We start from the raw sequence: 25,322 nt of genomic DNA on the forward strand, positions 1-25,322 counted from the left end.
GTGGGCAATGGTTTCGTTGGGGGCACCACATACCGGGCAACACAAAGTGTTAGTACTCCTTCACCTACCGTCAATGACCGCAAGGGGAGAGATCCTGATCTTAGCTGGAAAAATAATTTCCTGTCTATCGGAACAGTTATACTGTCCCAGTACTGTTCTAGTACAGGTCTCATTTTAATTTCCATGAATCTACCCCCCATTGTTTCCGCTTGTGTACCCCTCCAGAGCTTGTCTTCAACATAATCCCAATATATGGCCTTGATGGTATTTTTACTTGGGAATACTTCCCCAGACAGGTTTTCCCAAAGGTTGGAGAGACCGAGCTCAGCAAGAACAGCCCTGAGCTTCTTTAACCATGATATTTTATGGAATGTGTCAGATTTAACTAGGGCTAAGAACCCATCGGCATAGTGTCGGATCTCTGGGGTCGTCCAAAGCCGTCTCCAATAAAGGATAGGCCTTAATCGGGCCCGATCACTAGCCGATCTCCTCCCTAGGTCAAGGCCAAGAGGTATTAGTGGCGCACTCTGGGGGAGACCCGTGATTCCCCTCAGAAACCTATTCTCTGATATTTGTAGATTAGGGAACCTCTCAAAACCCCATACTTCTGCCCCATACAGGGCTGCCCCTAGAGCTTTAGCATCATAAACCATAAGGACCGGTTTTATGGGCCTAGTTTTTGATTTCACTTGCTCTACCCGGAGCGCCCCTGAAATCTGCTGGTGTCTCAATACCGCCTTTTCTATATGTTGTGACCAACCTGGCTTACTTGATATCTCTACCCCTAGGTTAGAAAAAACATTTACTACCTCAAGCTCGATGTTATTCAGAGATACCTTTGGTTGGGGTCGGCGCCTTTGAGAAAAAAACATCAGCTTTGTTTTGCTAGCATTGACTTCAAGGCCATGCTCCTTGCAAAACATATCAAATATATTTAGGGCACGCTGGAGTCCAGCTGGGGTTTTGGACACAATTAGGGTGTCGTCAGCGAACATCAGGATCGGCACCCTGATGCCCGCTAGCGAAGGTGCATCCACACTTGCATCCAACATCCTATCCACAATACCATTGATGAACAAGGAGAAGAGCAGGGGTGCCATTGCACATCCCTGCCGTACACCCCGCTCGACAGGAAAATTAGCAGTAGATTCTCCGTTCCTCCCCCATTGGACCTTGGCAAAGTTGCATTCATGGAGACGCATTATTAGAGTTAGCAACTCAAGTGGGACCCTTATCATTTTCAGGACTGCCCATAACTTGCTCCTTGGAACCAGGTCGAAGGCAGCCCTCAGGTCTACAAATGCGACATATAGGCTGCCTTCGCCAAGGAGTACCGTCCCCCACCGCAACATGGTAAATCGAAATATTTGATCCACCGTGCTGGTTGCATGCCTAAAACCTGCCTGATACGGGGAAAGGGCGTTGTTCTCGTCTACCCAGTCCATGAGTTTATTGACCACCATCTTCCCCACCACTTTTTGGATGGTGGCAATCAGGCTTATCGGCCTGTAATTGGCCGGGAGTGACCGATCGCCTTTCTTATAGATCGGTATAATTATTGCCCCCTTCCATGTTTCTGGGACTTTAGCCCCTTTAGCTAGAGCATTTCCCAGCAGGGTCACATACCTAGCCCACCGTACCTTGTCGTTCTTAAATAAATCAGAGGGGATCCCATCCAAGCCCGGTGCCTTTCCCCCTTGTAGGGTTGAAATGACCATTTCAGCTTCTTTGTTTGAAAACAGGTTTCCATTAAAAACAGCCACTGGGATAGGTTCTAAGGCCACAATATCCCTATTCTCTGCATACTGGGGTTTAAAATACTCGACCCATGATGCCTCATTGACATTATTATCTGGATTGCTAGGGGTGCCCCCTCGTCCCCACTTCACAATTTTCCTGAAAAGTCTGGAGTCCCTTGCCCCAGAAGCTTCCAGCAACTCCTCCCAGTATTCCTCATCCCACTTTTTCTTAGCCTTGTGAATACTAATATTGTAGCATTTCCTGGCTGCACTAATCAAAACCTTATCTCTATTTTTGATTGCCCTACCCAACTCCAATCTGGCTAACCTACACTGTTTGTTGAACCACCTAGCCATTTTGATTGGGGCTTTTCTATTTACCTTACTTAATCTAGTAAAATGTGGTTTTAGAAGGGAAAAGAACGTATCGTGTATAGCTGTTGTTGAAGAGGAACCAGGTGTTACAGGGTCGGTGTTACAGGGTCGGTGTCGGCAATTGCTTTATCCACCTCCGAGTTTATATAGGCCATGGATGCCACATTTGCCAACACATTTGGCCATTTAACACTTCGCATATCATTGGCCATAACAGGTACAACTTCACTACACGACTCTGGATTATCAGGCGTGACCCTCCACCAGGAGTGGGTTACACAAAGGGGATTATGATCACTTTCTAATCTACCCTTGATTTCCATGTCGCCTATCCCACACCATAGGTTGAGGCTACAAATGACATAGTCTATTCTACTTTTACTGTGACCATTGTCAAATGTACAATTGCCTCCCTGGTCGCTCTTTGTCCTTCCATTAAGGGCCCTCAAGCCGTATTCCAAACATAGCGCATTCAGTAGCAGTATATCTTTTGTCCACCGTTTAACTGGTACAAGGTTTAAGTTTGGGACGCCCCATTGAACATCTTCCTCCTGTCCTATCGGGTTTTCCGTGTTTTCCAACGGTTCAAAGGTCCTATTGAGGTCTCCTGCCACAACCACTCTATTTCCCAGGGACTGTGTTTCTGAGAAGGTGGATAAAGCCTCTAGGGTGGGGGAATTCCCAGCATTGGTACCCCTGGCATAGATATTGTATATGTCTATTATGCCCCCCTTATCTGATGACATTCTTAACAATTGTATATCCTTGCAACCCAGATCAAGCACTTTTATTTTAACTTGCAAACTTTGCTTGATCCATACTGTTAGACCTCCCATGGGTCTACCCCTTGGGCCTCTACTTGCTGGAATTCAAAAGTTTAGATATCCTGGAAGGAATATTGGGTCGCAAGCCCATGTCTCCTGAAACAAACACATTTCAAACCTATTGACAAAATCTATCCAATTTTGTGACAGTAATCTGGTACCCAGCCCCGCGATATTCCACGAAAAGAACCTCCCCGTGGTATTGACATTACAAATCCCCACATTGATGACAGGTATAGACGGGAGGTTAATCAATTTTTCACAGTTACCTTCCTCTTCTATGACAATGTCCACACAGTTAGCATCATTTCCCTCAGTGACCCCCACATTTAATGAAGATCTTGGATCGCCCCCCAAAATTTCCCTAAACCCCATACTGCCCCCCCTTCCCATTCTCAATTTCCCCACTGGGGATCCCTCCATTTGAACCTGATGCTACATCCCTAGTTGTTACCAGGGATTTCTCAGATATGTTCACCCCAACCGTGTTGTCCCCAATATCAATGAGGTCACCCGGTTTCCGTCAGCATCCCCACCTTGAATTTCCCAATCCATCATAAAGGTTACATGCTTGTTCATAACAATCATTTAGACGTGGAAAAGGGACGTTAAAGGGGTTGATCTCTACCTGAGGAAAAAAACTGAATCTCCCTTGCTCGTTGTTCCCAACAAGATGAACATCCACTGGTCTTGGATAGAAAAATGTGAGATCCACAATACCAATCCCGCCACTACTGGTACTCCAGCCTGGTCTTGTGATCAATCCTACCACCCTTGGATCTTGGAAGTTAATTATAATACATTCGCCCCCCAGTTCCTTTGGGGTGCATCCTATCCAGTTAACCCTTCTAACCCCGATAATCAAGCCATCTACTTCCCCGGGCAGAGGTCTATTAACCCTTAACCAGTACATAACCTTGTTTTTTAGCATCTGGTAGGTTTCTCTTTGCCCTTCTAATAAGGGTGGAACATTAGTAAGGATAGCCACGTAGGGATAGGAATCAGGGGTGAGTTGTACTGGAGGTATCCTAGTTGGAGGTTTTGTCACACATAATGTTGGCCGACTTTGTTCTGGAGCAACAGACCCTGGTGGGAGAACGTTCTTTGGTACCATGGAAGCCTGTTTTTTCTCAATTATTCTATTGCCATTGCTTACAGGACCAGCCCTATTTTGGACTTGTGGAACATGAGATTTACTTGTTCCAACACCTTTTTTACTAGAGTTTCTATCATTGCTTGCCAAGGAACCCTGGCAAGTTAGCTAAGTACTTGGTAGGGATTGAATATTATTACTAACAGGGGTGGCACTCTTTGAGCATTCATTACTACTCTTGGCTACAGTATTATGTGGCTTAGTTTTCCCACAATTGCTATTAATTACAATAGTCGGTGGATCACTAATAGTCTTACTACTGTGTCCTTTTCCCCGCTGGTTGGCTACAATACTCACAGCAAGAGGGTATGAGTCGACCGACGGGACACCTACATCTCGCTCAGCTATTTGTTGATTGTTCCTATTATCGCCCGGTTTGAGACAAGACTTAATTAAAGTTTTTGTAGAGAAAAAATTATCGAGGCTAGCCTGCTCTAGGTGGTCCAATTGATCAGCTAGCTTCTTAAGTCTATCTACAAAGGGGTTCAAGAGGAACCGTATTAATTTTTCCAACTCCGAGAGGAGTTGTGGCTTAGGTGTTGGTGTCCCAGGGGAGATAATAACAATAGGGTCAGGACCCGATGTTAATGGTGTCCTGGGAGATGCAATTATTACGGGATCCAGGCCTGATGGCACAACTTCTCCCTTGTCCACTGATAACCCAGTTGGGTTATCCCCAGTAGTAAGACAAGGTCGTGTATTTGTCCCTAGTTTCCTATATTTTTTTGGTGGTTTTGGGACCTGACATTTCTTAGCAGTTACACTCCTTTTCCTTTTGGGACAAAGTTTGAGTTTTGTGGGATTTACTGAAACGCTGGGTTGAGATGTGGGATGTTGCCCAGTGGATGAGTTAGTAAGAACGCTAGGGGAAGTTACAGGCAGCGTAGTGGTTACATTTTCTATGGGAAAAGTAACCAATGTCTCATTTGTTAAGGGTGAGAATTGTGGGATATCATGTGCAGCAGGCAACGTAATGGACGATAAAGGGGTGACCAATGAAGGAAAACTTTGGCTTTTACTTCTTTCACCAGGGGTTTTCAAGAGCTCAATGGACAGCCTACGCCCGCACGTCCTTCTGCCAAGGCGATTTCCCTATCAATATCCTGGGGCAGCCGTTTAAAATAGGTATCTAGGGGGCCCATAACAGTAGCTTCCCCCTCACTCAGGGGCGGCAGCAAAGTGGAGGTATTTGTAGAACAAGCCATATAAAGAACTTTTTTGCCCCCTCGATATGTTAGAACACTACACTACGTAAATGTCTATATAGAAATACCAGGTCTGCAAGTGTTAGTGGGACGGCCCAGCCCGGCCTCCTTCGGCCCCTGACGGCCACAGACGGTCCCGCCCTTGTCCCAGGCTTCTCCCGGTCGCTCCCGCGCGCTCCCGCGCAGCGGAACCAGACTGTTTGTTTTATATGGCCGAGATACCCGCCACCCCCTCTCAACACACTCCCCAAGGATGGGAAATCGGAAACAGTTCTGAACTTTTTGGAAGACGGGAGGGAGTGACCCTCCCGGCCGTATTTATTAAAATATGAAACAAAATTAAAACATTAAAATAACAGTTTCATATTATGTACAATTTCATTACCACATTGCGATGTTTGGCTCACCTTAACATATTCTCTAATACAAAGGTTCTCCTAGCCGAACTAACATCCTACAAAACATTAACATTACATTTGAAATTGTACATCCTAACGTTTAAGGGCCAACGGCAAGGTCGTAACCGGTGTCAAGATCCCTAAACCAGAAATATCCCCCTCACTTGTGAGGGGCGACCGCACAGAGGTGTACCTCAAGTGCAACTACCAATTTCCCTTGACTTGACGGGGGCCCCAATAAACTCGACGCCACTTAAAGGTCGTCCGAGGACTCGTGTGAGGTATCTAGAAGGTAGCGTAGACCCCCTCCCAAACCCCACACAACTTACCACATCTGCCGTCGCAGATATCCTGGCCCCGGGAAATTCTCCAGGAGGGGGCTGTAGCCCCTCCTACCCAGGAAGGGGCCTTGACCGCCTTTCCTTTCCTTTCGGCGTCCCATCCTTAGAAGGGACCGCCTACCCGTTGAGGGGCCAATGGCCACCTCCCTCGAGCGCTCCCATCCGTAATGGGTGACGCCCACTCATAGGGATCTACCAATTAGTGCTCACCGATCATGACCTTACCGCCACAGGCCGGATAGTTGACCGGCTATCCGGACCCCCCACACACTCCTACCTAAAGGTCATGTCTTACAGTCCCCAGCCAAGCTATCAGGTCTCCTATGAGTAACTCGTTCCCAACTCGGGACAAATGAACACCATCACCCAAATACATACTGTCCCCTTTAATACAACCATGCGAAATAGAATGCAGTGTACCTGAACGGAACAATCGACTCACTTTATTATTAATCTTCCTTACTGAATGATTCAGAGCAGAAACTGAAAGAGCCCCCCGCCACACTTTTCGCGGGATCAAATGGGACCATGCGATTGTGCACCCTGGAACTCTTCTCGCTATCCAACTTACAGTGGAAAGCATTGCCTCAAGAAGTAGTCGTCTACCAGTGGACACCAAATCGTTGCCCCCGAGATGTACTATGACTATAGCCGGCGGTGACCTCGTCCGCCCTAACAAACCCTCAAAAAAATGAATGAAATTGGTCAATACAGAGCCCGCCCTTTCCGTAGAAGGACACACTGTACCCGTATTCCCCAGCCACGTGAATCATGTCACCTGCTTTGAATACGTCCGCGGCCCGCCTCACGTATGAGTGGCCCACGACCCACACCTCCTTTTTCACAGCCGGTGATGTCTGACCGCTGACCCGGTGTTGGGTCGACTGCACAGTCCGCCCCGCCTCGTAGGCTTGCGCAACTGAAAACCAAACAAAAACAAGAAGCGTGAGTACATCATTACAGCTTCACATCATGTGCAACCGCACATACCTTTTATAACAGTTCGAGGACCAACGCCCCACACGTTTAACTTGTTCGACATTCAGACCCCTGGCTGTAGCCTCAGTAGCAGCCCCTATCCGAAAGGAATGGGTCCCAAACTCGCCGGGGTTCAAGCCCGCAGCGGAAATTGACATCGCAAGCACCCGCTGAAACTGAAACCTCGTCAATGGGGTGGTGTCAGCGTGTCTCAACAAGGTCCCCCCCCATGATGCCACCCTTTGCGCTAAATATTCCTCTACGCAACTTACTGGGCACATGGAGGACCCGGGAATCCTTTGTATGATTATGCAGTCCCCCACCGCACCCTGGTCGGACTTGGACCTGACAAATGAGATGGACATTGTCTCCCCTCTGACCTGAACGTGCTCTCGGCACAGTCCCCCCGTCACATCCCGCTTGTTCCTAGTCACTAGTTCGCTTACCCGCATAGCCCCATGGAATGCCAGCGCAAAAGCGGCTCGGAATAACACCGTTTCATACCGGGATGAACACGTTGAAGGGAGTACAGAAAATAACAGGGCCAGCCTATCCAGACCTATCGGGCGCCTTTCATCTACTCTGCGACCCTCAAGGCGTTGCCACCCACGTAGCGCTTTTTGTACAACGAAAGATGCTGTCGGGTCCTGGATCCCATAAGCCCTTGCCACAAAGGAAATGGCTGCCCGATGCCTCTGGGCCGTAGCCACAGATTTGCCTGCCCGATGTAAAGACAGCAGAAAATTCACCACCCACTCCTCCTGGCCCCAAAGTTCCTCTCCAGCAGTCCCCAAAAAGGCCAAATAGGAACGGAACGCCCCTTCATATGCCTTCCTTGTCCTGGGTGCTAAACTCTCTCCCACGAGGTTTCGTAGTTCGGGGCACCGAGAGACCAGAGAGCTTCGGGAAAGGGTGCCGCCACCGGGTCCGCTGTGGGCAGAAAACCCCAGAAGGCCTGCATACGGAAACGAGAAAGCGCATCAGCCGCTTGGTTCATCACCCCCGGCACGTGTCTTGCTTTAAATAGGACATTCAATTGCATACATAACAAGACAATTTCTTTGAGCAGCCTCAGGATCCATTTGCATCGTGCCGCCTGGCTATTGATACACTCAACCACGGTCATGTTATCAGACCAGAATACCACAGAGTGATCTCTCAACCCCTCCGGCCAAGTTTTCAGGGCCACCAGAATGGGGAACAGTTCAAGAAAAGCAATGTTACTCGTCAGCCCACCCTCATGCCACCATGACGGCCATTTTTGAGCTGACCATTGTGTGCCAAATATGGCGCCAAAACCAATGCTCCCTGCCGAGTCTGTCCACAGGCCCAGTTCCTCAGAGGACACCGCCGGTTTGTTCCAGACAACTCGACCATTGAAATCCGCCAGAAATGCTAACCAAATGCGCATGTCCTGGCGAACCTCGGCCGAAAGCCTCGTGCGGTGGTGACCCTCCTTCAGGCCGACCATGGCCTGAGCGATCGAGCGGGAAAAGGGGCGGGCCATCGGCATTACTCTCAGGGCAAAATTCAGTTGTCCCACCAATTGTTGTAATTGCTGCAACTTAACCTTAGACTGACTAATACAGGTCTCCAGGGATGCCCTGAACCTGAGCACTTTTTCTCTTGGTAAACGAAAACAACCCTCCTCCGAGTCGAGCTCGATCCCCAGAAACTCCAGGCAAGTCGAAGGTCCCACCGTCTTACCGGGTGCCAATGGCACACCAAAATGATTCATTAAGACACAAAATTCATTCAAGGCCTGACCACATTCCGGATCCTCGGCTGCCCCTAGAAACAAAAAGTCATCGAGATAATGCATAACCTGATGAAACCCCGTCTTCCTTGTGAAGACCCATTGCAGGAAACAACTGAACTGCTCAAAATAGGAACAAGATATAGAGCACCCCATTGGCATACATCTATCCATGTAATAGTGTCCCTGAAACATGAAACCAAGAAGACGCTGATCGTCTGGATGTACCGGGAGCAACCGGAACGCTGACTCGATATCAGATTTTGCCATCAGCGCACCGGGCCCCAGGCGATTCAACATGGCGACGGCCTCATCGAAAGATGCGTACCGTACTGAACACACTGCCGGGTCTATCGCATCGTTTACGGACAGACCACGTGGGGCCGACAAATTATGTATCAGCCGAAACTCACCCGGGTCCTTCTTGGGGACCACCCCCAAAGGGGAACAAACAAAGTTATCGACCGGTGGAACGTGAAACGGACCGGCGACTCGACCTCGAGCCACCTCCTTCCCAATCTTTTCTTGTACCACGGTTGTGTGCTGCAAGACTGATATTTGGTTTTTACATTTCGCTAAACCCTGAAACTCCCCCACTGGGATGCGGAAACCATATGAAAACCCGTTTCGCAACACCCCAGCGGAAGCGTGATCCGGGTATTCGCTGAGCCAAGGAATCATTGCCATGGTATCAATCGGAGTAGGTAGAGGCGCCCCTCGGACTATTTCAGACCTGTTTGGCGCCTCCTCTCCCCCCGTTATCACCCGTTTTGGCTCTGCACATGGACTCAGGATGGGACGCTTGCCCACACCCACTACATTCGTGCCTAAATTTGCATGACCCCTGGGGCCTCGTACATTTTCCCCTGTTAAAATTCCAACAACTCCCCTTTTTACCTGTGGTGCCGTTCGGCCTGGGGAGGTATTCGTTACTCGCGCCTGATCGAAAGGGGGTCCCAGAATATTGGCGGGAGGACTCCCCCCATTACTCCACACCAATGGCAAATTCAACATACCAGTATCCGCCATTTTTGACCAAGACACGGAATCGTAACAATCCCAAGTTTTTATCATGTTCTTTCGCTTTTCTGAAAATATTATCGTAACAGAACCACTGATTGCCCCCATGCGACACAGAATACCCCATGATCCGTGACTGATAAATCGGCAATTCAGACAGCAATTCGGGCCTACGTTCGCCCAGGATGGATGTAAAAATCCCCCACGCTTTGCCCCAATTGCCAATGTTTTCATTTACCTTGAAGGCGGCCATCTTTGCGCGCCAAACACCCGGATGCATGAGCTCCTTTTGGCTCTTAACATATTCCATCTCATAATGATCGGTAAGCAACGAGAAGATGTTTACATACTCATCTGCCCATATCTTCTCCTTAATAGCTAGGGGGACATGTTGACCCAACTTTTCCCTTCGTGACAGGGCAGACTCATCCCTCGCAATCGGCAATGGCCGCTTACCTGAACCGGAAGCTGTCTCTGCGGCTGAGCCTATCCCAGGTGGCTTTCCTCCTGCCGCGGCCGGCGCGATAACTGGCGATGCTGCCTTCGCCGCCTCCCTTGTTTCACGTAGTTGCCTCATCAAAACTCGTGCGTCATCAGCCGTGGCGCCCTCGTTATTTTTACCCAACCACGCTGCTAATTGTGCTGCCAGCTCGGGCGGCATATCCTCGCCGGACACAGGGGTGACCACCACGGGAATCGGATTCCCCTCCACCGGCACCAGAGTTGGCTCTTGGAGTGGGGTACAGGGAACCGGGATGTCCCCTCCAGCTGCTCCCCTTCTGGGCCTCTTGCCTTTTCCTCCCGGAGCAGTCTCAGCCAACGGACGTTTCGACCCCTCTTCGCCATCTTTCTCCGCCATTCGCTTCCTTAGGTCAGTCACCTCCTTCATAAGAACACGCAGCATCTGGGCGGTAGTCATTCGCTTTCCGCCTTTCTTAGGCATTCTCCAACAGAGTATCTGTAAGACAAACAAGAAAGATTACCACACTCAAAATTGGCTCTTCGTTCCGTCTCGAGCTCACGTGCAGCGAGGGGGTGCAGCTTCAGAGCACAGGAACAAGAGGATGCGTTCTTGGCTTGTTGCTCCTTTTATCCGTCTTCAGGGCGGGCGTAAACCCGCCCCTGCCTGCCCCTAGGGCGTGGCCGGCCGCGTCAGTGTCTAGGCCAGCCCACTCCAGGGCAGGAAAAGGCGCGCCCCGGCTACGCCGCTTCGGGCATACCAGCCGAGGCTCGCCTCCCGCCCAAAAAATGGCTTCCCGGGGGGCTCGTGGTACTCAACCATACGTTCGGGGGGACCGAATGGTCGCCCCTTTCCATATGGTCAGGGTAAGGGGGAGGAGCCTGCAGGGAGAGCGTCCAGGTGCTGACAATGGAGACGGGCGGGCGATCCTGGGACTTGTAGTCCTGCGCCCACCCTCGCTCGCAGCCCTGCTCCAGCAACAGCCCCTAGATGACAGAGGAAACGTGCTCTTCAAAGAGTCTTCGCCGATGGTGCAGTCACAACAGCCCCACACGAAGCGGGACCCGCGCAGCGGGTTCCGCGAGGAGTGAACGGAAGAGCACAGTGATTTACCGCAGCTCGCAGTCCAGACGTGGCAACAAACGTATTTATTTATTTTTAACCATTTTCTTGATTTTCAATGTGCAATTTAAATTTTTTTATTAAAGCAGATCATGTGCCTGCATGTTTTTATTTGCTGTGCCTCTTCTGTGTGTTAACACAGTAGCCACGGAAGGCAGTTTGTGCCACTGCATGGTTTTGTCTGCTGTGCCTCTTCTCCACACTAACACTGTAGCCATGAGCTTACTAAATGTTAAAAAACTCTAGAGTGATACTGCAGGGATGGAATTATTTAATGTTTAAATACACTTTGTTGACATTCAAAATACAATGCTTACTAAATATTACTTATATAGATCTTTCAGGGTGGCACTGTACCCATGGACTATTATATACGACAGGCCATACCACAACATATTATGGCATACTATACAGTGACAGGTCACACCGTACAATAATATACTGTAAAATGACAGCCCATACTATACTGTACAAAGCAGACCATATCATGGTATACATAGACAGGCCATACAATGACAGCCCATACAATATTATACCATACTATACAATGACAACCCATACAATACCATACCAGACCATACCATTGATGAGTCATCCCGTACTGTATTACAGTATACCATACAAAGTTAGGCCATAACATACGTTAACAAACCATACTATACAATCACAACCCACATCATACAACAACACACCATACCATTCCTCGACAGATCATAAAGTATCATACTACACAATAACAGGATATACCATACCATACTATACAATGACAAACCATACCATACTATATGTCAGGCTGTACCATACCATATTACAGGTCATACCATATAACTAACAAAAATAACACAGCCGATAAATCTTGAATAGGCGAGACCTATTTACTTTGTCAATGTTTGTTTAATTAAGTGCATCATGATGTTTTAAGTATAAGTGTGCTAGGTTGCATATACTTCATGAACTTTTGTGGCCAACATCGCAAACTTTTTGAAATTTACTGAGGACTGTCAAGGTTAAATGATGAAGAAAAACTGGCATTGCAGGAGACATATCTACTGAATTTAAAATTGGCAAAATGTTTTAAAATGGTACGTTGTTGCACAGTACAAACATATTTAATCTTGTTGAATGCCATAATGGAAATCGAATCTTCTCCTGACCTACTTTTAAGCACGCTATAAATCATGTTTCCTTACTCTTCCTGTTCCAGATTAGGAGAGACGTTTAACCATATACTCTGTGTTTTATGTAATATATGTTTTCTCTTTTCCCTGCAGCCTCCTACCCGTGTGGTGGAATCCTCCTCGAGCCATCCGGGTCGCTTTCTAGTCCATTCTATCCAGGCCATTATCCCAACAACGCCCGATGTGTGTGGCAGATACAAGCGCGGAACAACTTCCGGATTCATCTCTCTATCCCCAGCCTGCAGTGAGTGGAGCGTCTCAGGGGCCAAACTCAGCGGTGTATTTTATTCAATAATCTTAGAGGGGTGTGCGTTTGAAGTTTCTGAAGAAGCAGTGGGGCGTAGAGAACTGAAGACGACAGTGGGCTGACTGAGACAACCGAGGATGAGGAGGTGTAATGGGCTTTCTTTTATAGCCAGTTGGAAAAGTAATGCCATTCTTGTAGCATTAATACATAAGAAGGCATCAACTACATCACAACAGTGGTCTCAATTATGTATTTGTAAAGTGAGGTTACTATTACTAAAACATGTCTAGCCTGTACTTAAGAACATGATTGCACAATTCTACTTAGATAACAACTGTTTTCACTTAATTGCTTCTTCCGCAAGTGTTTATTACTATCAAATCTTTTGCTCACTGATCGTCAATATTCTGCATTGGATTGTCGGTTGTCCTTCTGCATCTATTCAGACACATATTGGTACAGTTCTGTGGTTTTCCGTGCAATAAAACCGTTTCTGTGAACCGGTTTTGATAGCACTCGTGCAAAGTAGCACATAATCTTTCTAGGTGTGTTCTATTAGTAAGACTCGCGCAGCATTCTGGTAAATGTAGTCTTTGTAGCATTCATTTCGATTTTCAGTAATCATTTACAAGTGAAATTCAGACCCTTTATTCCCAATTTAGACAGTCAGACCTGTTCAAATGTCACTGAGGCAATCCCTTGACATCATGATAGCTCGCTCACTTTTCTGGTTGGACACCGCTGACTGAATGCTGCAGAACAATTCAAATGGTGAAAATCCCAGGTCCCTGTTGAAGCAAAAAAGTCACCACGTGATGCACGCCAAGGAACACGGAAGTTGCAAATATTATGATGTCAGGAGCTTACGTATTGAAAATGTAACTGTGCTAGGTGTTTGAACATGAACATTTCTTTATTTATGTGTCCAAAGGGGCAACTGAAAGCACACTGCAATGACGCCTACAGAGTATGCGGAGTACCACTAGCCCTAATGTCTGACACCATAGCAACTTCCCTTTTAAACTCGAACACTTTACATTTTGGGACTTGACATCCAGAATTCCCACTATTTTTTGAGAAAATAAGAACATATTCTATAACAAGAAAACCAAATGTGATTGAAAAAGCCAAGGCTTGAGAAAACTGGTCCAAATAATGTTAATGGGAAGGTGGCAACTGTCAGCTATGTGCTGCAAGGTGTGGTGTCAGCCGAGAGCATCTTTGAGTCACTGTGGTAGTGTAAAAGCAGTCAGCCCTGGCACTGAGTGGAAACCAGGCAGATTCTGGTTCTGGCAGCTATTCTTGTGCTGGAACACCAGGTGCTGGGTGCCACATGCTTACTGTTCCCACTTTGTCCAGGTTCAGTATGTGGACATCAGGACAGTGGCAGCATTGTCAGCACACATTCATTGTTGTGCCATGTGCAATAGCATGCACGGGGATGGAGGGCTCTTTTTTCCTCACCACTCTGGCTAAACTACAAATGCCTCACTTTAGTGACAATCGCCAACTACTTTAGTGCGAGTTAGGTTTTGACTGGAAGCATTTGAAGTCATGCAAGGTCCAGTTGAAAACTCAAATCTTGCAACATGAATTATCAAAGGAAACACACGTATACTCACGATGTCCCATCACAAGTTGACAAGTGATAACCAAGATCTAAAAAGTGTTTCTGACTGTGTGACGATATGTAAGCTGTATCTGCTGTGCATGGATATCAGGTAAGGTATATTACCTGCACCCTCACCCTCACTATTTCTATGGTCACGAAGCACTTTCAGAATCTTCACAATTTTTTCGAATCTGAGAGTCTCGTTTTACAGTTTCAAGAGGTCTGTTGAAATTTGGATTTGCTTGTACTTCATATTATTTAAGGTGAATTACATTGGATAGTGGTGGCAGGGTTGAAGTAGATTAAAATATAGTCATGTAGGGATATACAGGAGAGTGAAAACAGAGGAGACTCCTCATGTCAGGGAAATGTGTCAGGTGGGGAGTCGGGGTAGTGGATGAGGGGCGAGGGAGAGAAATCCAAAAAACAAAAAAGCTCTTACCTGCAGCTGCCACCCTTCAGTATCGTGTCACACTCTTCCGCTCCTCTCCTCTCCACTGCAGCAGGCACACACTCCCAGACTGCACTGCGGCCAATCCTGAAGCTGCTTTCATGAATGAGAGCAGCTTCAGGAGTGGCCTGAGCGCTGATGATGTGCACCCCCAGACAGACTTGGAGTTTGTGCCTGGTCTCTCCAACCCAGCAATGCGCTGGGATTGGCTAGATCTTCACTATGAATATGAGTTTGGCCAGCCTGAGATGGCCGGCCAAACCCACATGCGCATTGAAGGCAGTACACCGACCACTCCCCCTCAGTGCCTGTCATCACACTGGTCCCGCCCCAAGACTCGGCACATGAATATATAAAAACGGGGTTTTATTGTCGTTTTATTTTTCACGTTTTTGAGTGGGCTGGCAGGCAGGGAGATGCTCCTCTGTCATAGCCCATGAGCTGCCCCTGAGTGAACAGCAAAACCCTGTTAGAGATGTGGTGTTGATGTCATTCTATGTGTAAATTGTTTTGGCAGGATTAAGTTAACTTCTTTAGGATGGCTTTTATATATATTTGCGATAGAATATAAATGGGTCAGTATAACTTTAATGCATGACCAATGAGGTGTCAAATGTTTAGCCAACTATGTGGCTTATTAACTTGATGGTGTTTGATCTGAGATACCAAGGGGCCTGCCCGCATGGGTGCAATAATTGAATGTCAAAACATAGTAAAGGAAAAGAGAAGTAGTGTCCGTTGCGTAAACCTCCAGTTTGTAATCTTGTAATAGGGGGACACCAGTAAAAACAAGGCTTGGGCAAAAGTTATATTACAGTGTCATAATTTACTTATTTCCTGGAATTTCACATTACTCTTGTTACAGGAAATGTCTTAAATTATGCCACACACATATATGGGAGCAACAAAATGTGAGCAGCTGTTGTTCACAGTGCTTTTGTGTTTTTTGCACTACATCCAAGCATAATTTGCATCCTTGTGTCAAAAATTGATGCAAGGATGCATTTCACGTGCAAATAAACACTAAAGGGCTTATTTACAAGCCCCTTGCGCTGCAGATGCAGCCTTTTTTCCCATAATAAAAGTGACACACCAGCAGCGCAAGGGGCTAAACAAGCCCCTAAATTTTGATTTTGCATTGTACCTACTTATAAATTTGCAAATCTTTCAAGTAATTGCACAAATCCAAATCACAAAAATTCTGTGCTCCACTAGTAAAAACATTTCTTGCTCATACACACACATTGGGGCCAATTCACAGAACTAATCTGAGACAAAATCCTAAACTTACTACTTCTGGTATTCACAGAAGGCACTTACGATTTTTGGTATTCACATAAATAACTTACGACTCCTAACTTTACGTCTGCAGTCGGGACGGAATCTCCACACTTGGACCGTACTCTCCTCACCTAGACCGTATTCTCCGACTAGAGCAATACTCTCCGGCTCGAGCTGTAATCTTCGGCTTGGGCCAGATAAAGTGTAATCAACTGGCTGGAATATAATTTTTACAAAAATGAACATTAGGCATGTTTGATAAATGGTGGAGGAGGGCCTAAAAACTAGTCTGAGCAGGGAAAAAGGTAAAGTAAACACTATGGAACATAAAGAACTGGAGGTTTTTGAACCAGGAGTTCCGGGAAATCTGCTGGGGGAACTACCTTGCCTGCTCCCATTATCTGTTATGAAGTGCTGTCCCTAAGTCCTCCTCCCATTTACGCCTCAGGGTATTGAGAGGAAGAGTTGCAAGTTATGAGGTAGCCCTGTACAGCCATGTGATCAGAAGATGTTTATCACCCATGGTGATTATGGCCTGCAACACCAGGTGAGTGAGAGACTCCACCTCTGATGTGCCCCAAAGGCTTCAACTGGTGACTTGAAGCTGCTGATGAATTAGAAATTGTTCCAGCAGGAGGCCATGATCTGTAGTCAATTGATCAAAGGAAAGGGGCTGATCATCAGAAAATAAGTTTCCCGCCGTAAGTAGCGAGCATGCGGTCCATGCCTCCAGGTCCCTAAAAGTAAAAAAGCCCAGGAACAGGGACTGGCTAAGGAGGGGGAGAGCCGAAGCATGTATTAGACGGTGTATGCGGAGCATGCTGGATTGAGTCAGCTGCAAGGACCAAGGGAAGGAAGGAAGACCCTTCAGGAGGAGTCAGCCGCAAACTGTAGCCATCTACATGACCCACTGTTCATTACTCGTTTCGCCCATGTAACTCCCAGTTGTCCAGCTCAATAGCAGGCCTGGATGAAGTTCCGCAAGTGGCAGAGTGTGGGCAAACTGCTGCTCGTGCTAATCTTCCTGCCGCTTGGTAGAATTTCTACCCAGGCAGCAACTCGTATTGGCCAACTTACACTTTGATGAACGGAGTGGAGCACAGAGTATAGAAAACTCTGGAAGCTCCGCAAGTAGAGTACACCGCCTGGACCTACCTGATAGCCACTGCAGCTGAGCTGCCAGAAAATATGCTTTTAGGAAGGGGCACTCAGTCCACCTCTGCTTAATGAGAGTTGCAGTTTCTGAAGGGTGACACAGCAATGTCTGTTGCCCCAGATGAGAATGCATAAAAGGAAGTCTTAAAAGAAGGACTTTGGTGGAACAACAAGGAGGTTGGCAAAATCATTTAAGACACGAGGTAAGATCACCATATTTGCGAATCAGGCTAAAGGTAGAGGTTGCCAAAAATGGGCCTGCGACCTGATGGTGGCTTGGGCCCTCCGGAGGTTTCTCTCATAAAGATTGAGAGGGTATGATATAGATAGACTCCTAGTTAGCGAACCGCCTCCCAACACCAACACAGCTGCACCTCTCCGAGGTATATGGGCAATGGGTCCTGACCAGGGCAAAGTGGGGGGAATGCCAGCTTCGCCCAATTAACCCGAGGCATTTGATTTCTGCAAACGCTGCCAAGGAATCACATAGCAGAGAAAGAACAGCTGTAACATCTTTGAGATATAGCAGGAGATCATCCTTACATAAAGACACAACGTGTCCTGTCCTTTAGGGGTACAGCCTAAACCCAGCCCTCACTGTGTAAACCATTTGCCAGGGGCTCTATCTCAAAGACCAAGGGGGAGATTGGGCACCCATGTCTAGGACCTCGACTTACTGAAAAGGAGGCCCAAATGAGGCGATCTAGGCCAATCTGAGAAGATAAGTTTGTATTAGACAACCTGTTACAGACGCCCATTTGGGCCAGCACAAGGTAAAGATAATCTCACACCAACGTGTCAAATGCCTTCTCCAGATCTATTAAAAGACAGGCAGCATGCGGAAATTGACCTCGGACCAGGTCATGAACATGAAAGAGGCGCCTTATATACTGTGAAGTGCATGTCTGATCCGAGTGTATAAGCTCAGGGAGGACCTGGGTATATCTGCTCTCAAGGATCTTCCCTAATATTTTATAGTCTGGGCCGAGGACGACAGTAGACAGGTAGTATCCCAGGTGCGTGGTCTCCCTGTGAGGCTTGAAGATGGAAATGAGGAGGGACTCTCGAAGAATCTGTGGAAGTTAGCCAGCGTGGAGGACTGCCTCAAACATCTCCACAAGGTGGGGACAAGGGTGAAAATGTCCATAATATTTCAGCGGTAACCCATTCAGTCCTGGTGTTTAAACACCTCAAACAATGTTATTTGGTCATCAAGGGACGGCCTTCCAGCTTCTGTGATGCATGGAAGCATGATATCAGCACGAAACCCACGTGAAGAAGCTACTGAGGCAACTAGTGGGGCTTGATAAATGGAAGATTAATAGGCCTGGAATTCCTGCAATTTCTCACTCTGAGTATGCACTACAGAGACTGTGCTTGTGACTAGTTTTGTGGCGGGTGAAGACACATTTTCCAGCTTAATCAGCCATGCTAAAAGGCAGCCCAATTTATCCCCTTCTCTAAATGTTATGCTCTTCAGAGCAGACACAACACTGCACTGATAAGCTATCAGAGATCCATATTAGAGCAGCCTGGAAATCCATTATGGTATGCATAAAGTGAGGGATGGAATGCTTGAATTAATCTCAGCCACTGCACTCCATGCCACTTCAGTTTGGACTCATCCACATGTGCATCAGCCTAGACTCCACTCCAATAGGAACAGTCAAGCCCAGCTTCGTCAAAGCAGTGAATAACCCAGTTTACAATCTGGTATGCTCAATGGTTGCTGTCAATGAGAGTCATACAGAACAAGATAATTTCAGTCAAAGGCAGTCTCAATAGGGAAGATGGGATATTCACCATGTTTTGTGGAGTATTCTGTCTGCTAAACTCTAACTGAGGTATTGAGTCTTACACTAGATACATCCAGGTCTCCAGGGGTCGACCACTTCATTGAGGAAGTGCTGTGGACTGGCAGACCAGTGCTGGAAGCAAACATCAGCCCAGCAGGAACACAATGACCAGTATTACAGCACTGAAAGGGTTGGAAGTACTTAGAAGGTGTTCAGCTTAATTAAGTAACATGTTAGAACCCTGCTCACCCCTAGGTAGCTTGGCACGAGAAGGCAGGCTTATCCCCAAGGCAATGTGTAATTTTTGCACTTAACACACACAATTACCCCAAAGTACACCACAAACTGAGACCACACAGGTAAGTATGTATAAAAAATATATATTTATCTAGTTTTAGGCAGTTCTTTAAGGCAATGCACTTACATAAATCACTTGACGTTTCCTTATAATCGCACTTGGTTAGGAAGTCATTCAGGGAACTTATCCCAATCTCAGTCTTTAAAAATAGTAGGAAGATATCAGGAGAATCCTTTAATAATATTGCCGAGTGCCGTATCTAGCGCTGTGTTCACGAAGCGCTGTCAATGCGGTGGTGCCCGGAGCCTCTTTATGCAAATGTTTATGCTTATGTTTATGTTTTGGCAATTTTTATAGCGCGCAAATACCCAGGGGTGTCTCGGCGCTTAACTGATCAGATGATGACAATAACAAATCTTAATGTGGGAACAGCCAAGTTTTTAATTTCTTCCTGAAGCTAAGGAGAGTGGGGGAAGTTTTGATAGTAAGAGGAAGTGAATTCCATAGTCTGGCTGTGGAGATCACAAAGCATCTGTCTCCCCAGTTAGCTTTCCTTGTGCGTTGGACGTTGAGCAGATGAGCCGAAGATGAGCGAAGGGTCCTAGAGTTTTCAAGAGGACGGAGAGCATCTTTGAGAAACTGCGGGCCAGAGTCGTTGATGGCTTTGTAAGCAATGCACAGTGCCTTAAATTTTGTACGGCTCTTGACAGGAAGCCAATGAAGCTGTCGAATGTATGGAGTGATGGAGGTGAACTTGGGTATGCCCAGTAAGATCCTGGCTGAGGTGTTCTGCACTAGCTGAAGCCTATTGAGAACGTTTTCCTGTGCATTAAGAAGGAGGGCATTACAGTAGTCCGTTCTGGCGAAAACTAGGGTACTGATCAGAGTTTTACCAGCTGAAGTGGGAAGGTAGGGGAGAAGCTTCTTGATCTTCTTTAAAGTAAAGAAGGCGGTGGAGACTACCGAGTTGACGTGGTGGTGGAAGAGTAGTCTGTCGTCAAACACGACTCCAAGGTTACGAACCTTAGTGACGGGTTATGGTGGAGGTCCCATCTCATTATGCCACCAATGGGGGGAGCAGGCAGGTTCAAGTTCCCCAAATGTGATTACCTCTGTCTTTTCAGAGTTTAATTTTAGACAGTTGGAAGACATCCAGGAACTGATGGCAAGCATTCCCTCTTGAAAGTTTGCTGCAACTGAAAGTCCATTGTGATGTAAAGATAGAACTAGCTGGGTGTCGTCGGCATAGGTTGTGAGACTAATGCCGTAGGACTTGATCACCCTCGCTAAGTCCGAAACATAGATATTAAACAGGGTCGGACTTAGCGAGGAGCCCTGTGGCACTCCACACGGAAGGGAGAACGTGTGGGAAAAGAAAAGGCCTAGTTTTACAGCTTGTGAGCGATTGGCCAGAAAAGAAGCGAGAAGGTATTTGGCTTTATTCTGGATGCCGATTGCTGAGACACGGTCGATCAGAGTGGGATGATCGACCATGTCGAAGGCCACGGATAGGTCGAGCAGTATTAATACTGCCGCCCCGCCCTTATCTAGCGTCATTCTTATTTCGTCAGCTGCTTTTATTAGGGCTGTCTCGGTTCCATGCCCTTGCCTAAATCCAAATTGAGTGTCATCTAGCAGGTTATTTGCATCAATGAATTTGGAAAGATGTATGTTCATTAATTTTTCAATATTTTTGCAGGGAAAGGAAGACAGGCAATGGGTCTGTAGCTGGAAGGGGAAGAGGGGTCAAGGGTGGGTTTTTTCAAAAGTGGCTTGATGATGGCCTTTTTCCAAACTGTGGGATATGAACCAGTAGCCAACATGGTATTACAAATATTGGTCAAAGCAGGAGAGATGGCATCAGGGATGAGGATGAGGATGGAAGGAGGACATGGGTCCAGGGGTGATCCTGACTTGGTGCTGGAGATTAGACGAGAGACTTGTTCCTCAGAGACTGAATTAAACTTAGAGAAAGAGGGAGAAGTGATGATTGGAGGCTGGTTAACTGTGTTGTGGGTTGAAGACGGTTCGTGCAGGAAGGCCGAAAAAATAGAATTGACTTTGTCCATGAAGAAATCTGCAAGCGAGTTGCAGAGGGGTTGAGACGTGTCGGAAGGGGGAATGGGGGGATTCGAGAGATGGTTAACCACCTGAAACAATTTCCTTGCGGAGTTGTGAGCCTGATTGATTTGGGAAGTATAGTAAGTCGTTTTTTCCAAGACAATGAGGTCTTTGTATTTGGACAGGGCGCTTTTATACGAAAGTGTGTCAAGAGGGTTGTGGTGCCTGCGCCAGTGTCTTTCCAGATTTCTGCAGTGTTGTTTTTGTAAACAAAGGGATTCAGAGAACCATGGAGCGGAAGGGGATTTTCTATTGCAGTGAGAGGTTTTGGGTGGTGCCAGTTTGGAACATGCCGTGTTCAAGATATTGAGATAGTTACTACATGCTAGTGACGGATCCGGTTCCATCGCATTGATGCCAGCGGTCAGCATAGATGCAAGATGAGAGATATCAATGTTTTTCCAGTCTCGTGTTGAAATTGGGGAAGATGGTCCGACTTGAGATGGAGGGGACTTGGCTTTAATAGAGAAGCAGACTGCTGAGTGATGTGTCCAAGTAAGGGGAATAGGAGGAGAAATCATATGTAACGACCGGGTTCTAGACCAGATGGGATCAGCTCCTGAGAGCCCCTCCAACCCAGCCGGAACGTAACCACCTCCCTCCTCAGGACCCATCTATCCAGGCACCTGGGTACCTACCTGAGGATGGGGAACTCGCAATATACAAGCTCATATCATCAGAAACACCACTAAATCTATAGGGATACTAAGAATACTCACTGATTACTAAGGACATCCATGCCCTACACCAGACTCATACCTCATAGTCTCGCGACCACATGGGTCCAGACTAATCTACCCTGGGGCAGTTCTGATTATCTACCATTACACACTGATCACCATCAGTGCTCACTTGACACACAATCCGGCGTGCCTTACACACTGAGCTGCAGCCTCAGTGCTCACTCTCTTTCTATTGTGTCCACAATCCGGCGGAACAAAACACCGTATCCCTCCGGTGCTCACTCACTTACAATCCGATCTGCAATCCGGCAGATCTACACACTGACCACAATCAGTGCTCTCACTAACGCCACTTACCAATGACGACCACTTTCCTATGAATACCTTCAGCTCTCTGTCTCTATGTTGGGAAGTCTCTCTCACTATTCACTAAGGGTTCGCTACTACAATAATATTATGGGATGGCCGAATTACTTAGTATATAATTTATCCCTCAGTTTCAGGTCTCCTCTCTCTCCCTAATTATTCAGTTATCACTTACCTGATCAGGGGTAACATCTGTTCAAACAGTAATACCTGACTAGGAGACAAGGTTACCCCTACTGTGTGGGGACAAAAGATATACACACTGTATGCAGGAATAACAACACATGCACACTAGTTCACTAAGAACTGGGGTATCTTTATTACAACAACAATACACAAATCTGCAGGGTCTCTACAACTAACAGGAACTTTAACACACCGCTGAAAGAAAAGGATTAGACATACAGGAACAATGTTATCTGCGGGGTCTCTGTGACTAACAGGAACTTTAACAAACCGCTGAAAGAAAAGGATTAGACATACAATAGCCTAGGGAATAAGGACAAGATTGAGGTGTAAGTGTAAAGGGGACTAGTTTAGACTACCTCACCTATTAGAAGGAAGATTTCTCTCTGACTCTGGTGGGATCAGGGCTCTCTATGTCTCTCCCTCCGTCACCATAGCTTCACGCCTCTGACTCAATTGCTCCAGCTGACAGCCTTAGCTCCTCCATCTGCTTTAATGCTCCTAGACAAACTGGCAGTCCCAGCTGATAGTTACTGCTCTCTCTTCAGCTTCAGCAATCATCTGCCTTCTTTCTCCATTCCAGAAAACCAATAGGACTGCACGGTATTCTGCAGCTCCAGCAGACATCCTACTCTCCACTCTTCAAGAACCAAACTGAACTGACCACTCCTCCTCTTCTGCAATTCGCTAATATGGATTGCTCTCCTCTAGTGGAAAGCTCCAGCCAGCAGCCTCCTCCCACCAGGTCCATGCACCGGGCTCCTCGCTCTAGACGCTCCCACAGTGATCAGCTGCTTGTTTCGTCTAGAGACCTGAGCCCAGGGACACTTCTTGATTAGATTCAGCTCTGGCCGGTTCTCTCCGGTTCGCTTAGGGCGAACAGCTCAAAATCAAAATATTACCTTTTCCCTTAAAGCATCTCATCTCTGCAGGGATAGAGAGCAAAATGGAGTCTATCTGGTTCTGGGCCTTGTAGGCCTGAGAAGGATGAAATAACCCTTAGCTCTGTCAGAGTACCTACATAAACCATACCAATGTATAATATGAAATGAAATGAAATGAATGAAACTTATATAGCGCACAACTTACCCTGGGGCATCTCAGCGCTTGCTTAGGGAACCCGTCCTGGTATTCCCCTGTGAGATAACCCTGGCAGGGTATCCACAAGGTGAAAGCCAGGCATCCCACCGCGAGGGGCCGTTGTGGAGATTAAGCAAGCTATTGCCCAGAGTCGCAGAGTGTGAACCCGTGAGTTGAGAAGGCACCAGAGCGAGAATTAACGAGTCTGTGGAATTTTGAGCCCAAGACCCGCCGAGGCGGGGAATTGAACCCTGGTCCCGGGCCGAACTCAAGCGCCAGGTCTGCCGCCTCTAACCCCTGAGCCATCCTGTGGTCCTGACTATAAAGTCAGGACCACAGGATCCAACCTCTATTATAGGCAAAAAAATGAAAGGCAAAGCCAATAGGCAATAGATGGCCTCTTCTAGGTCTGGCAGAAAGGGCTTAAAAGGGAGGAATACAGCCTATAGGTGTGAGCAAGCATAAAGTCTTTATCTCTCCGAAATAGAGCCAAAAAGCCTGTCAAGACATCATAATATCAGGGTTGTTGGTGAATATCCCATTGAGGGTGTGTCCTGCCTTGTCAGTAGGCTGGGTAACAATTTGATGAAGTCCTACAGCTGAAAGATCACTGATAAGGGCAATGGTATAATTGCCGGTGAGGGATTCTAAATGAAAATCGAAGTCTCCTAAAATGGTGTAGTGAGGAGCTCCAGCTGTAATTTCGACTAAGTTGCTGAGGCTAACAAGGAAATTAGATCTAGGGCCAGGAGGGCGGTAGAGCTAGTTGCCTGTGAATGATTGGTTACCGGAGAGGCTAATAGAGAAGGAAAAGGCTTTGCAATCTCTGTAATTAAGGACTGTGGTTTTGAGTTTATAGCGGTTTCTATATATGGTAGCTATACCGCCACCCTTTTTAATAGTTCTATCTAATCTGTGGACGCAGTAGTCCTCAGGGAGGGCTGCTTTGAAGTCCGGGCCAGAGGAATTATCACCCCAAGTCTCGGTGATAAACAATAAATCAAGATTATGTGACACAATGAACTCTAAGATGTCGAGTTTGTGTTTTGGAAGGGAGCGTACATTAAGGAGTGCTGCCAGAAACTGTTTAGGGGTAGTAGCCGGGGGAGTATGGTTAATGCAAGCAGGGCATTTGAGAGGGCCTACCGAAGGGTCAGTATATAGAAATGAAGGTATCGTGTGTGGTAGGTTGGACGAAGGATTAAGTTCCAGAAGTTGAGAGGAGGTATATTTGATCATGGCAGGGGCTTTGGGGGTCTGAGGGACGAGTTGACCGGGGGGGGTAGCCCTGGGCCCGGTCCCGGTACGGACGGGCGCAGACAGGCTTGCCTTTGGCGCACCTTCGGCGCGCTGCCGGCGCGCCCGCTGCGCCCGTCCGCTGCGCGGGCGAGAAGTGGTATGAAATATATAGGGTTGAGATGGGTGGGACTCATCCCAGCACAGGTGCGCTGAATGACTCAACCTCCAATGGCGGCAAGCCCTGCCTCCAACACGTCA

At 47.2% G+C, this 25,322-nt stretch overlaps 1 protein-coding gene across 9 annotated transcripts in view; it reads left to right on the forward strand.

The window, feature by feature from the left end:
- LOC147712238 (scavenger receptor cysteine-rich domain-containing protein DMBT1-like) overlaps positions 1 to 25,322 on the forward strand; it is a 685,888-nt gene that overhangs the window by 635,668 nt on the left and 24,898 nt on the right. For all 9 annotated transcript variants that reach the window (XR_015295985.1, XR_015295986.1, XM_086922971.1 and 6 more), the window contains one exon: positions 12,643 to 12,793. Coding sequence is in view for 7 of the 9 variants with exons in the window: in XM_086922971.1 (XP_086779097.1) it covers positions 12,643 to 12,793 (151 nt within the window). In the remaining 2 variants the exon portion in view is untranslated. The remainder of the gene's footprint in view (positions 1 to 12,642; positions 12,794 to 25,322) is intronic.

The sequence above is a fragment of the Lissotriton vulgaris genome, chromosome 5 (assembly GCF_964263255.1).
Source record: "Lissotriton vulgaris chromosome 5, aLisVul1.2, whole genome shotgun sequence".
In the NCBI taxonomy this organism is placed as follows: domain Eukaryota; kingdom Metazoa; phylum Chordata; class Amphibia; order Caudata; family Salamandridae; genus Lissotriton; species Lissotriton vulgaris.